The 13465-nt window shown below is 34.3% G+C and overlaps 1 protein-coding gene across 1 annotated transcript; it reads left to right on the top strand.

Annotated features, from left to right (window-relative positions):
* Positions 1–9857: 9857 nt before the first annotated feature.
* Positions 9858–13465, top strand: LOC127945962 (tissue factor-like). The gene is made up of 6 exons (XM_052542181.1): positions 9858–10081; positions 10227–10335; positions 10958–11151; positions 11258–11442; positions 12278–12446; positions 12854–13465. Exons 1-6 carry the CDS (start codon positions 10006–10008, stop codon positions 12997–12999), a joined length of 879 nt encoding a protein of 292 aa, XP_052398141.1. The 5' UTR covers positions 9858–10005; the 3' UTR covers positions 13000–13465.

Genomic DNA, 13465 nt, shown 5'->3' with positions numbered 1-13465 from the left:
GTGGCCAGTAAGTTTGACAACCCCGGGCTGGACTCTGGCTGGGCATGGATCAGCTCGAGGCATGACAAAGCAGATATTGTCCTCTTTTGAAAGCCACATACTCAGAATTCGAACACACACCTGGAGCAGTGGGCAGCCATTTATGCTGCGGCACCCGGGGAGCAGTTGGGGGTTCAGTGCCCTACTGCACAAGGGTACCTCAGTCGTGATATTGCCGGCCTGAGATTCAAATCCACAACCCTATGGTTAGGAGTCAAACTCTCTAACCACCCGGCCATGAATTCCCCAATGGTGTAACAAAGTAGTTACACTTTCACAATGAAACACAGCGTCTCCACAACATGGCGGCAACAACAATACTACAGCAAGAATAAAAGTTACGCCATTTTTCCTTGTGTGAACATTTGGGCGGTGTTACGCAAATCTTCCCACACAGTGACGTAGATATATGGGGGCGTGTTTAAACGAGGCATTTCAGTAGGGCTTGGAAAAATCTTAACTTTGAATATCGCTTTGGATTTGAATCTTAAGTCTTTGCAACTTAACAGATCTTCTTCATGCAACCAAACTGGTTGGGCGTGCATAACTTTTAAAGCGCTTTTGTTAATTATAGTTAATTATATAATTATCTTTTTTTTTTCTCTGGTGCTGGTGCCCTTTCAGCACTGTAGTGGATTTGATGACAGTTTGGCTTTTGAGTATGTGTATTTTTATGAGCTTGTTGTATTGTGCTAGTTATGTTGATGTGGTGTTAACTTTTTGCCCGATGCTAAATAGGCTTGATTTCCTGTATTTAATTTGCTATCAGTGGGCATGACTGACAAACCCATGCCTGTAAGTTTCTGGCATGATATCCTGATGGATTCTGCATCTCGTTCTATGTCTATCTTCTCGTCATGCTGCTGTTTATACTCCCGTGAAGACGCTGTATTTTGCCATTATTTGGAGTTGACTGCTTGTGTCTGTTCCTTATTGGTCAGTCTTAGTGCCCTACTTCACGTTGTGCATCTGACTCATTTTTTATAAAAGATCAAAATTTGTGCTCTGTCTCTTTTTCTATTTTTATACATTAAACTTTTTCCCTCTTTATTTATTTCTTTTTTTATTTATGTGGAGGTAAAATTAGTTTGGCTTGGTTTGATTCCTTCGTTCCTGTTATTAAGCTGTTTTATTTCCAGGTGTCCAACAATTTATGAATGCAAATTAATTTATGTGTGATTATAATCTGATTCAAAGTTGCTTTGTAGTAATTTCATGTGACTAATTATTTGATCCATCCAACATTTCATTGTTCTTCCCTGTTTCTGTGTGGAGAGGCTTTATCAATTAATTGATGTCCATTGTTATGGTATATTGGTATATTGAGTATATTGTTATAGTTTACTCATTTATTTTTGTATTTATTGCAGGAGCTGGGGTCCCACGTGTGAACGGATCTTCTTCCTTGAGGTGGTGGTTCTTCTTTATTGCGTGCTATGTAACACTCTGAGTGTTTGGTAGTGTGATCTGAATGCACAGTGCTGTGGTGTGTTTTTATGTTTTTCCTTATTCATTTATAATCATTTATTCACATAATCATCATATAGTCATTCATGTGAGTTATTATTTGATTATTTGTATCATTTGATTATTTTTATCATTTATCGTTTAAGTATTTTTATTGTTTATACATTTATTATGTTTATACATTTATCATGTTTATTGATTTATTATGTTCCTATATTTTACATTTCTTATTAATTTTTCCTAGCTTATGCATTCTCATTGTTTTTCATCTCATGCTTTTGGCGTTTCATGAACTGTTTTGACTGTACAAATAAAAGGTAGATAAGAGGGAATGTTTATGGAAACCCAAGTTTTATGTGATGATGTTGTGAAGCAGTTTTGGTATAACAGTACCTGTTGAATTTGAACCGCCAGCTTTGTGTACTCTGTGTATTTTGATGTGCTCAAGCCTCAAATACAAAATGTCTAAGATCCTTTATTAACTGGTCACTATTTTTAAAAGCTTTCGGGAGGAACCACAGCTGTTCATTACTCAATGAATGCCGCTCACCCCAGGAAAGAACTGATCCTCTGGTCTGAAGGTCACTGTCAAACATTTTTTGTTTTCCCAGATGAGAAAATAGATGAACATGTTCATCTTGAAAGGCTTTTTTAAACCGTAAACTTTTGCACATTCTTTTAGACATTTATTGCCAATTGTATAATATTAAATACGTGTGTGATAATCTCTTCTGAATTTATTATTGAATTTAACAAAAAGAAACTTTAATATTTAATCCAAAAATGTAAAGGAACATTTTAAATGCTCTTAGATTTCACAGGCATACCGACATATTTTGTCTAAAACAGGCCAAAATACACCATAGCTCTCAAACTTAGCTGTCTTTCTTTTCTTTCTTTTTAAAAGTTTTTTTTTTTTTTTTTTTTTTGGGCACACATTAAATTCAGTTTAGATGAGTCAACACCAGTTTGGGTTCCTGTAATTAGCTGGTGAAACTTGCCCTTATTTTGCATGTTCAAACACAACTTATTTCTATTTTAATTAGTCAATAGCACATACAGTAGCAACATTTTTGTGAAATTTCATGGGAACACTATACGGTTAATAATATGGCCATGGCAATTTATGTTTGTTTGATTTTTTATTTATTTTTTACATTAATTTAATTTTGTATGTTATAATCAAAGCCAACTTGATAAGTAGGTCAAATGCAATCTAAGTTGAAATGACTTGTACAACCCAATTGATTAGTACTTAAGGAAATGAAAAAAGGTCAATTTTCTATTATCTGATAGTGTATTTATGTGCGAATCAAAGCTTTCTCAGATCTTACATTCAAACCAAGCCATTTTGCAAAGTCTGTGCTTTTCCTGTGAATTTAGACCAACTTGATAGTCATTTCCATTTCCAAAGTAATATTTTATGACCATATGCTGTCTGTTTTTATGCTGAGTGTATTAATAGAATGTAAAAAGTTATTTAAGCACAGATACAGTAGACTATAAGCACTGAAGTCTAAAAGAAGAATTGTGGAGATTGTTGTATAATATCCTGGCAGCAAGCCATGAGACACATGTTGGAAGGAATCTGTTTCCAATTAGAAAATAAGAGACTCAGAAGACCACTTAAGCTTACTCTGCTTACATAGAGTTCTAAGTTACTCTATGTTCATTCATCTCTGGGGGTGAACATGATACATTTCGAACCTTCAAAAGATCAGGGCTTTTATCAATCAGAGAGCTGACTTTGTCACCATGTAAATTCTTACAAAGTCTGTGGTTCAAACATGAGGGCTGTAACTTTGAAACAAACTAATGATGTTCATACTCTACTCGATTTTCATAGTTGACAGATCCCTGTTCTTTTCACACTGCATAACTATTTGGGGTGTCATGAAGTTGAAGATGCTAAAAGTGAAAATCATCTGAAAATCTACTAACCCTCAGGACATCCAAGATGTAGATGAATATGTTTCTTCATCAGAACAAGTTTGGGGAAATTTGGTATTAAATGGCTACCTCACTAATGGATCCACTGCAGCAAATACAGTCCATCAGAAATGTATTGTAAAGCAAAAAGTAATCCAGTCTGAATCAGGAAAGAGGTATGCACAGATCAAGCACTGTTTACAAGCCAAAACAGTTCTAAACAGATATGTTAGTGGATATTGATGTCGGAGGATAACACGGGATGGACGCTTTCACTGGAGGAAATGGTATAATGCTGATTATTGACTTGCATTTTGTCTGAAAGCAAAGTATAATAAAAAACAAAATGCCTTGATGGATTTGTTTTTGACAAATATGCAGCTTTTCACTTCACAAGACATTGAAGGCTGGACTGGAGTGGTGTGGATTACATGAGGATTATTGAAAATGAGCTTTTTCATTCACTGCAGAGGATCCATTAGTGAGCAAGATCTGTAATGCTTATGCAAACAAACTCATCTACATCTCAGATGGCCTGGAGGTTGAGTACATCTTTAATTTGTGAAAGCTTTAATTTTAATAAGAACTTGGGTTGGTAAGCGGAAGGGTTTTACCATCACAGGGAGCAAGTTGTGAACTGTCAACTGTGCATTCAACCGAAGCGCAGTTTCCGACACAGAGATGAATATCTATGTAACAAGGCCCCCTGTTCCCAAACATGTAATCGCATGCACAATAGATTTCAATCCAACTTGTGGATTACTGTACTGTTCTGAAATGCGTTTGTGATGCATGGAGAGAAGTTCAGAGGAAACCCATATTATTTAAGATCTAACGAGCTGCATGTTTGGTCTGGTCTTTTTGTGTAAAGCAGCCTGAATCAGATTATGCTACTGAACACCTCCACAAGCCACAGTCATACCTGCATATTTTCTGGCATCTGCAATAAGTAAATAAGAACTGCGCTTTCCCGGACCAGTGTGTCCAGCAAGCTACAACATGTATACGGAAAGAACAGATTGTGACATTAGAGCCATTTTGATCTACTGTTTCATACATTAATAGTCATTGTAAAAGAATTTATTTTGTGTTTGCTTTGGACGTGAAGTTTGTAGTTTAAAATGTTTTAAAGAAACATTCCACCCAAAATAAATATAAAAAAAATCTCATGTTGACCTCTGTTTCAGCTCTCAGAGAAGTAGTATTTTAGGAATTCTTTATTCCCTGAAGTCAACTCCTGACAGTGAAGCAGTGGATCCAGTAAAAAAAAAACTGAATGCTTTATTCATGAATTGAACCAATCATTCTGTATTTTGCCCAAATTTATTTCATGACTTAAGATTTAGATACATTTGAATACTTTTACTGTGTTATATTTGTATTATGTTCCAGTTATAAGTTTGGAATAACAAGAGGATAATTGAATTAGGTGCAATCTATATCTTTCACGGTATAGTGCATGGAAATAAACAAAAGTCATCAGATGATTACAGTAAAACTAAATAACAAGGGTGTGAATTTGTTCTCTAATTAAATCAATGCATTGAAATTATAAGGTTCTATCTGACATTATATCTATCTGCCCCACTCATTACAGTACATTTTAGGACTTGTTATATAGAAAACAAAAAGGTTCTATCTACAAAATCAAACTCTAACTTGTTTCTAAGGTTCTATTTATGAGCCAATCAGCATTCTGAATGCACGCAAACGGACCAATCAGGAACAACTTTTTTTTTGTCATGATGCCAGACTGCTCTGCGTCAGCAGAAAAGATATATTGTGAAATGTTTTAATATTCAATATTTTTGTGACTCATTTAAATTAAATTTGTACATGATAATGACTTTTCATCTTCTATTCAGTGTGATTTTAGTATCATTGCAATATTATTAAAGTTTTTTTATATTATTTTGAATCAGTTTTTATTTATATATATTCTATTTTCATTTCAAATTTAGTTAAAGTTTTGGTAATTTTGTGTGTTTTTATATATTTATATATTTTTTATATATGTTTATTTTATATTATATATGTCTACAATATATTTTCTAAGTTTATATGTATACATGTTGTATTTTGTCTAGTTTTAGTTATTTTAGTACATCAGAATGAGAAATTTTGAAATAAAAAGTTTATTTTTTTATTTTTTTATTTCCAATGACAAAAATGTTTGTTTTCTGTTTCGGCTTTAGTTAACTATAATAACTCTATTGCTTCTATTTTAGTTTGTAGTTTGTTTTTTTCAGGCTGATGCACTATGTTCCTATTTGTATTTCTGTATAGTTTGAGTGACTATAAATTGAGCTATGAACACCTTTTTTTTTAGCATCCTTAATAGAAGCATGTAATTGCTCTTGCTCGTAAACCAAAGTCCTCTGAGTGTACAAATTCAATCTGCCACAAGTCTAGCCACATGTAAGAGAATGTAGTTGGCCCAAATGTTATTTTTCTAAAGGGAAATGCCAAGAATGGTAATGGCAGGACCATATTCTTGCTTTTGTGAGATACTATGTTTTGTTCCCTTGCACTTACAGTAATAGGGCAGTATTGAGTTATCGGAAAGTACCATTAAATAGTATTCAGCACCCCCTCATCTGATAGTGAAAAAGAATGTAAATCTGCTGTTTACTTCTTATCTTGCATCTAACCGCAGCCTGAAGAACACGAATTCAGAGCTGCTGTCCGCTGTTTGACACCAATCCTGCAGCTCTGAAACGAGTGAATAATGTCTGTCCACATGTGCACCGATTCCAATAATGAACACGATTGTGAGAAAAATGCAGCTCTTGTTTTGTGTCTGGAGAGTTCCAGCCTCTGTTTGAACTAACTAACAGCATATAGAGTTGACAGATGAGACCCAGAGTTAAACAGAAAGTTGCTTCCAGACCTGCTTTAATGATGTGAGTGATTATACAGGACATGCCATGTGAACCTTCTTCCGATGTGGAGTTTCTCACGTTCTGGAAGTGTGTTCATGATTCAGATTCCATACACTGTCGATATGGAATAACTTCTTCACTTGCTGTTTAAGGTTATCAGGTGTTTTTTTGCAACGTGTTACAGTAAAAAGCTTCAAGATAAAGTTTCAGACGGTCTTCCTCATGTTCTTATCGGCACATGGAAGTCTGATTCAGGATGACACACTTACATGAGGTGTACTAACTTCTTAGGGTGCGGGAATAACCTGGAGACAGTCTGTCAAAACAGAAGGGTTAAATTTACAGCAAAATGTGTTTGTTATTACATTTTCTCGGTCAAGAAAACAGATTCCATGAAAAGCCCTGAAAGACCTGAATGTTTACCTGGACTGTGAGCAAAAGAAAATTATCTAAGACATGAAAAAAGAAGATCTTCTCAATGTGCTCAAAGGGAATCTGTTTGGCTTGGTTCCTAAAATGGGAAAAACCCTGTGTATATTTTTAAGCTTGAGCATGAACCCGGGAAAAGGTTGAAGAAACGATCCAAGACAAAAGAAACGTCCTGGAGTTCTGAAAGAAATAAAAAGTCTGTCATCAGCCCTGGGGACTTTACATTGACGCATAATTTAATGATCCTTTAATTAAATTTTCTACCATAACCATAAATATGTCAAAAATGAATTTTTGATTAGTAATATGCATTGCTAAGAATTAATTTGGACAACTTCAAAAGCAATTTTCAAATAGTTGTATCTTGCCCAAATATCGTCCAATCCTAAGAAACCATACATCAATGGAAAGTTTATTTATTAATTTTTTTTAATTTTACACTTAAGACTGGTTTTGTGGTACAGGGTTACATATTAGTCTCATAACTATCAACCAGTATTCAAAACATTTTAATTTATTGGTATCAGTCAATATTAAATATTTAATTACAGTAGAGGCCAGAATTTTTTACACACTTGGTAAAAATGATCAAAGGCGACTGTTAAAAAACAACCTATGTTGTTAATCCTTTTGATTGTACAAAAAGAAACACTTGCAGAAAGGTTAGTATATGTCACTTCCTGTAATCAAATTGAGCCACTGGGCCCACGAGAGCATCATGAGTCATCTTGTTATCTTTGAATATTTGGAATAGTTAACTATTGTCCCATTTACCATAATTTCATGATTGTAATTTTTTCTTATTATAAATGGTGGATTCTATGAACATACCCATAACCCTAAATATCAAGCTTTTCCAGTCCAGCACTGTTTGTGCTATCAGCATGAATCGTATCTCAAAAACTGTGCAAAATGTGTTTTTCTAACCCATCAGATCATTTTAAAATCAGTCAATAAAATGGTTGAAAGAAATCTCATTTAATCATAACTAACCAAATTGTGTTCCAAGAACATTATGGTAGTATCCCTATTAAGTTATGAAAATCTTATTTTCGAATGTTCTCCGACTGTTCAAAATGTCATGTTTTTAAAATAGTTTAAAAACATTTATTCTAATGGACATTCCATTTAAGCACTTTGCAAACGTTGTTGGAATGTTGAATGTGTTTGAATGTTCTCTAAAATGATCCAAGAATAATATATATAAACAATGCTTTTGTCCTACTGTTTTAAGAACAATATTAAAAGAACAGGTCAACCAAAAATGAGTTTTTGTGTGTGTGTGTGTGTGTGTGTGTGGTTTTTATCAGCTGTGTTGACTCTCATTCTGATGGCACCCATTCACTGCAGAGGATCAAGTGATGTAATGCTAAATTTCCCCAAATCTGTTCCAAAGAATCATGAATTGTACATCTTGGATGGGCTGCCGCCTTATGTTGAGTACATTTTAAGTACATTCTCAATTTTGGGTGAACTATTCCTTTAAAGACTAGATAACACTGAATTAACATTTCTAAGAGAACGTTTGTTCATGTACATTATAGAAAACACAGAAGGTTAGCTGAAGATCAGAGAATTATTCCTGTCAGGGTTTACACTGAAGGAGAGATCTGACACTTGGGGGCTTTTGTTTTTCTTGGGCCTGTAAGCTACCCTCTAAAAAAAATAAAAAATAAAAATAAAATAAAAAAAAAACCTGCTACACAATAGCAACTACATAGCAACATCCTAGCAAAACCGTAGAGTCATGACAGTAAGTTATTTTTATTTTATATTTTATTTTACCACACATAAATTATATTTTATTTTGATAAATCATATTTTAAACAGCTTAAAGCTGTTAATTCTTGACAAAACCTAAGTTTAGGAATTAAATATCCCTACACAATTGGCACTGCCCAAAGAGATTCTCAAACAGTAGCCTAAAGTAGGATGAGACTTTCAGGAAAACTTCCCTTTTCCAGTCTGATCATATCTCTTAGTGGTTTTGGGTGAGTTTTACTGGAAGCACTGAATCCTTTAAGCGTTTTAGCATGCAAAGCCACAAGCGAGAGTGAGGTACCAGCTGCTCATTAGCATAAGGCTCTGAATGGGCAAAAGACCCCTGCTGGTATTCAGAGGTGCCAGCGTCTCATACCTCCCGAAACTGGGACAGAACTCCAGTCATACTTCCCGAAATACAATTTGCGAGCATGTCATGAGTAATATTTAGTGTTGTCATATAGGGGTCATTGGAGGAGTTTATGCCCATAAGCAGTTGAAAGCCTTTTTTACATGACATAATGCATGATTTGATCATACACCGGCATTTAGTTTGTGTCTCATCCCTTTGAATATTGCTTCAGATCACATTTTTAATTCAAATGCAACAATCTCAATACTGTTTATTTGTTGAACTAATTTATTCCTGTTCTCAGAGTTCTTTTAATGAGACACAAGGTTTAAACCTTCTGATGTAGCTACCATTTGAAACAATCCGACCAAAATCACTGTTGTTTTTACATAACCTGGACAAAAGCTCATACTCCAATCGAGAGGCTGTTTTTATCTGCTAGGTACATATAAGGATGTTACAAGTTGACATTTTTGCACATTTGAGATCTTTTTCAATTTATTTATTTCTCCTGAATAATATGTCAATGCACATGTGTTGGTGTAAAGAGTGACTAAACACATCAGATGGTGTTTGAAGGCAAAGGGTCAAGGTTTAATGAAACATGGAGGAAATGTTATTTTATTTTATTTTATTTTATTGTATTAAATGGAGAATTAAGTAAACACAATTATTTTAGCTTGCATTTTTAATATCAGCAGTATCAAAGAATAATTCTAATATATTGTCATATATATATTACATATATTTTTTAAGGTAGAGATAGATACTTACATTTATAAGTAATTCAAATGAATAAATACATACAATTTAATAATTATATAAACATATATTTCTTTCCTTTTAAACTTGCATTCCTTCACGCTAAAGCTCTTTAGTGGTTTGTGTAATCAACTGTATGACTGAGGAAATCCATAAATGGCAATATGCAAAAGTAGACAGACCCACTTGTCCTAAAGGGCGGGCCTTCATTAGTGTCGCTAGAATCACGACTGGAATCTGTCTGGTTTTCCTGCGCTCACACACACACATAGTCCATAACATTTATAAGCCACCTGGGACGAGGTTTTACATTAATTTTTATCCTACCTGGTAAAAGGAGTTTTACTTGATCTTTGGATTTCTCCACCTCGAATCTCGGACAGTATGGAAAACAGGCAATTGAAATTCCACTTGCGTGAATTGGTGCTCGTTTTATTTTTCATGAAGGCTTGCGCCTCAGGTGAGTCACATACCTGTGCCATAACGACTGAATGCGTGTTATTCCCTTCGTTAACCAGTTATTTTAAACAATTCTTTCGTTCTAATAATTATATTTAAAATATTTAAAAGTAACGTATTGATTCATTTGCTTTTCTATTTTATAGATACCTTTCCAAAAGCACAGAACGTAACCTGGTCCTCTATCAATTTTAAATCTATGTTAACATGGAGTCCAAAACCTACGAATTATTCCTACACTGTTGAATTTTCAAAGTAAGTCTTCATTTTTTTTTACAATAGTGGAATCAGTTACAGTTTCCCTTGCAAATTTAATATAAAAGTAAAATGTACAGTATGTACAGATGAGCTTCATATGTTGGATAGGATGTTTTATTTAAATACAGTAATGAAAAGACTCAATAAAAAGCGACGTTTGCCTTGTTGTATGGCCGCTATCTAATATTACTTACTAATACAGTACTAGATCATATTGATTCTGACCACTCAAGCCATAATTCATTGATTATATCAAAAGGTTTCTCACTCTGCCATCTGAACATGGCCTCAAACTGATAAATGTGTGAAGCATAAAGGCAATAAAAGTGTAGGCTATATGATGTATTATTTATTTTGTTTCTACTGTATTACATTTTTCTATTTCATTTTCTTTCAATTTCTATTAAACGTGCATTGAATGGACCTCTGCAGGTAACTTTGGATCCATTGATTTTACAGTTAGTTGGTTTAGAAACTCTCAGATTTGGCAACTCTTGCATAGTTCCACACCCAGGACTTGTTACAGCAGGCACCAGCCTGTCACATTTTCTCTTGTATAATGATTTATTATTTCCAAATGTTTTCTTCGCAATCTGAATGTCTGTGTAAATGACTGTAGACTTGGCCAGGACAGAGATCGGACGCCGCACTGTATCAATATGATGGAAACTGAATGCGACCTGACTGAAAGGTTAAAAGACCTGAATGCCTCTTACAGCGCTGACATCCTGTCTGGACCCAAGCGGGGCGCCTCTACCGATCTGGTTGAGTTCCCTCATGTCAGCTCGGAGAAATTCTCCCCTTACTATGACAGTCAGTATCATTGACAACTCACTTCACACCTTTGATTTTTACTTCATTTAATAACATGGAGATTTTTGAAATGTTATGAAGATCTTCTGCTTTGATTCTCTTTCAGCTACTATTGGCAAACCAGAGTTTACAATAGAAGTAAGCAGCGACAAAAAGAAGACAACGCTGAATGTAAAAGACATCCCTACAGCTCTCTTTAATGAGGATGAAAAGAGACTGAATATTCGGGATGTTTTTGGAGACAACCTGCAGTATAAAATTACCTACAGGAAAGCCAAGAGCACGGGAAAGGTAAGTGTTCTCCTGTCTCTCGCATTTTTCTTATCTTATAGAAATAGATGTTGTTGTTTTTTTTAATTAGAGGTTAATTATAGTTCATATAGGAAAACTGACTTCACTCAACACGATACAGCATATAGGACACATTAAATACAGCTGTTACAAAAATATAACAAAAATGCCAAAAAGTCTATACAGCCATTCAGAAAATGTCAGAAAGATTTTTAAAAGAAATTTAAACTTTTATTCAGCATGGATGCAATAAATTGATCAAAACTGCCTGAAAAGACATGTACTGTATAATGTTACCCAAATATTTACATTTAAATGTATTTCTATTCATCATAGAATTCAGCCTCAAAAAAGGCAGCACAACTATTTTCAGCACTGATAATAATAATAATAATAATAAATGATAAATCGGGATGTTAAAATGATTTCTAAAGGATCACGTGACACTAAAGACAAATCAGGAGTAACAGCTAATGAAATTTCAGCTTTGAATCACAGGAGTAAATTACATTTTAAAATATATTAAAATAGAAAACAGCTCTTTTAAATTATAATTATATTTCTCACTTACTGTACTGTATTTTTGATCAAATAAATGCAGTCTCGGTGTAAATAAGAGAGATTAAAAAAATCATACTTATTCCAAACTTTTGGCTGGCAGTATACATAGGATATATAGATTTACAGTCTATTTCTGTAATTTTACAATTTTAAACTGTATTTCAAAATTACGTGGAAAACCTGTAAATTAAAACAGTAAAATGCCGTAAAATTACAGTTTTTTTTTACAGTGCAGTATTTAGATTGTACAAATTGTATGTGTTTGCCTCTTCAGAGAGAGAAGATCAGTAAAAGCAGCATCATTGAGCTGACGGATTTGGACCGAGGAGAGAGTTACTGTTTTAACGTTCAGGCCTTCCTACCTTTCCGTGCTCAAGACAAACAACACGGGGAGATCAGCAACATCCAGTGCTCTCCGGAACAAAACACATCTCTCTTTGAAGGTAATGCTTGAAGTTTTTACATTAACACTTGTCCTGTCAGGGATTTTCAGCTCAACATTCCCAGGAAAAGTAAACATTGGGAAAGTTGTCTGATAGGAAGTGAATCATCTTCCCAAAATAGACTCTCTCCCTTCATCTGGATTGTAACCCATCCCTTTATGAAGTGTCAGATAGCTGATATAGTATCATATCAGAGATTTATATGGACTCTATGAATGTGTGTTTCACAGAGACATTTAATGCAACCGATAGCACTCCTAATTGATAAGAAAATTGTCCAATGGGTGGATTTTAAATGAATCGTCTCAGTATCTAAGGACCAACAGAACTGCAAAATGTCTGCAGTGTCCATCAAACTCAATCAAGGGTTAAGTGACCTTAATGACAATGATGTCATGTTTTTGCAGAGTACAGCATGGGTGTCATAGCCGGAGCCATTCTTATTATCATTTTGGCAATAACAGCAATCGTTATTGTCATCGTGATTTGCTGCAGACGAAGGAAGAGAGCACAACACACAGGAAAAGAGGGACTACCGCTGAATGGTGTGTGAGGAGTGTGGATGCTGTGTGTGGTACATCTGATTTGGAGGATATAGCATCCTGTTCCACTATAGAACAGTGGGAAAATTGTGTTTCTATGAAACCTCAAAATGTAGATATGTTAGACATATAATTTAGCAGGACAAGACCTTTATACTGTCAGGTGGTGGGTTCTTTAGTCAGGCACTGAAATGTACTGTATAAACATTTGTAGAAGCACTACCTACTGTAATTTCATCTACTTGTTAACAAACAGAAATACTGTATGGTTTATGATGGGTTTTTTGTATGCACTTGGGAGAATCAAAATCAGAGCATATTTTATGAAAAGAAAGAATACTAATTTATTTTTTTAGCTATTAATGTGGTAATCTATTTGTTTGTAAAGTATATTTGTTTTTTTAACAACAAAACACTCTGTTAAGTACACATTGCAACTGTACATGGCTAACCAGACATCATAAAATAATGTCAAAA

Source organism: Carassius gibelio, chromosome A24 (assembly GCF_023724105.1).
Source record: "Carassius gibelio isolate Cgi1373 ecotype wild population from Czech Republic chromosome A24, carGib1.2-hapl.c, whole genome shotgun sequence".
Taxonomy (NCBI): domain Eukaryota; kingdom Metazoa; phylum Chordata; class Actinopteri; order Cypriniformes; family Cyprinidae; genus Carassius; species Carassius gibelio.
The sequence above is the reverse complement of the archived record's forward strand: the minus strand, read 5'-3'. Positions and strand labels throughout refer to the sequence as shown.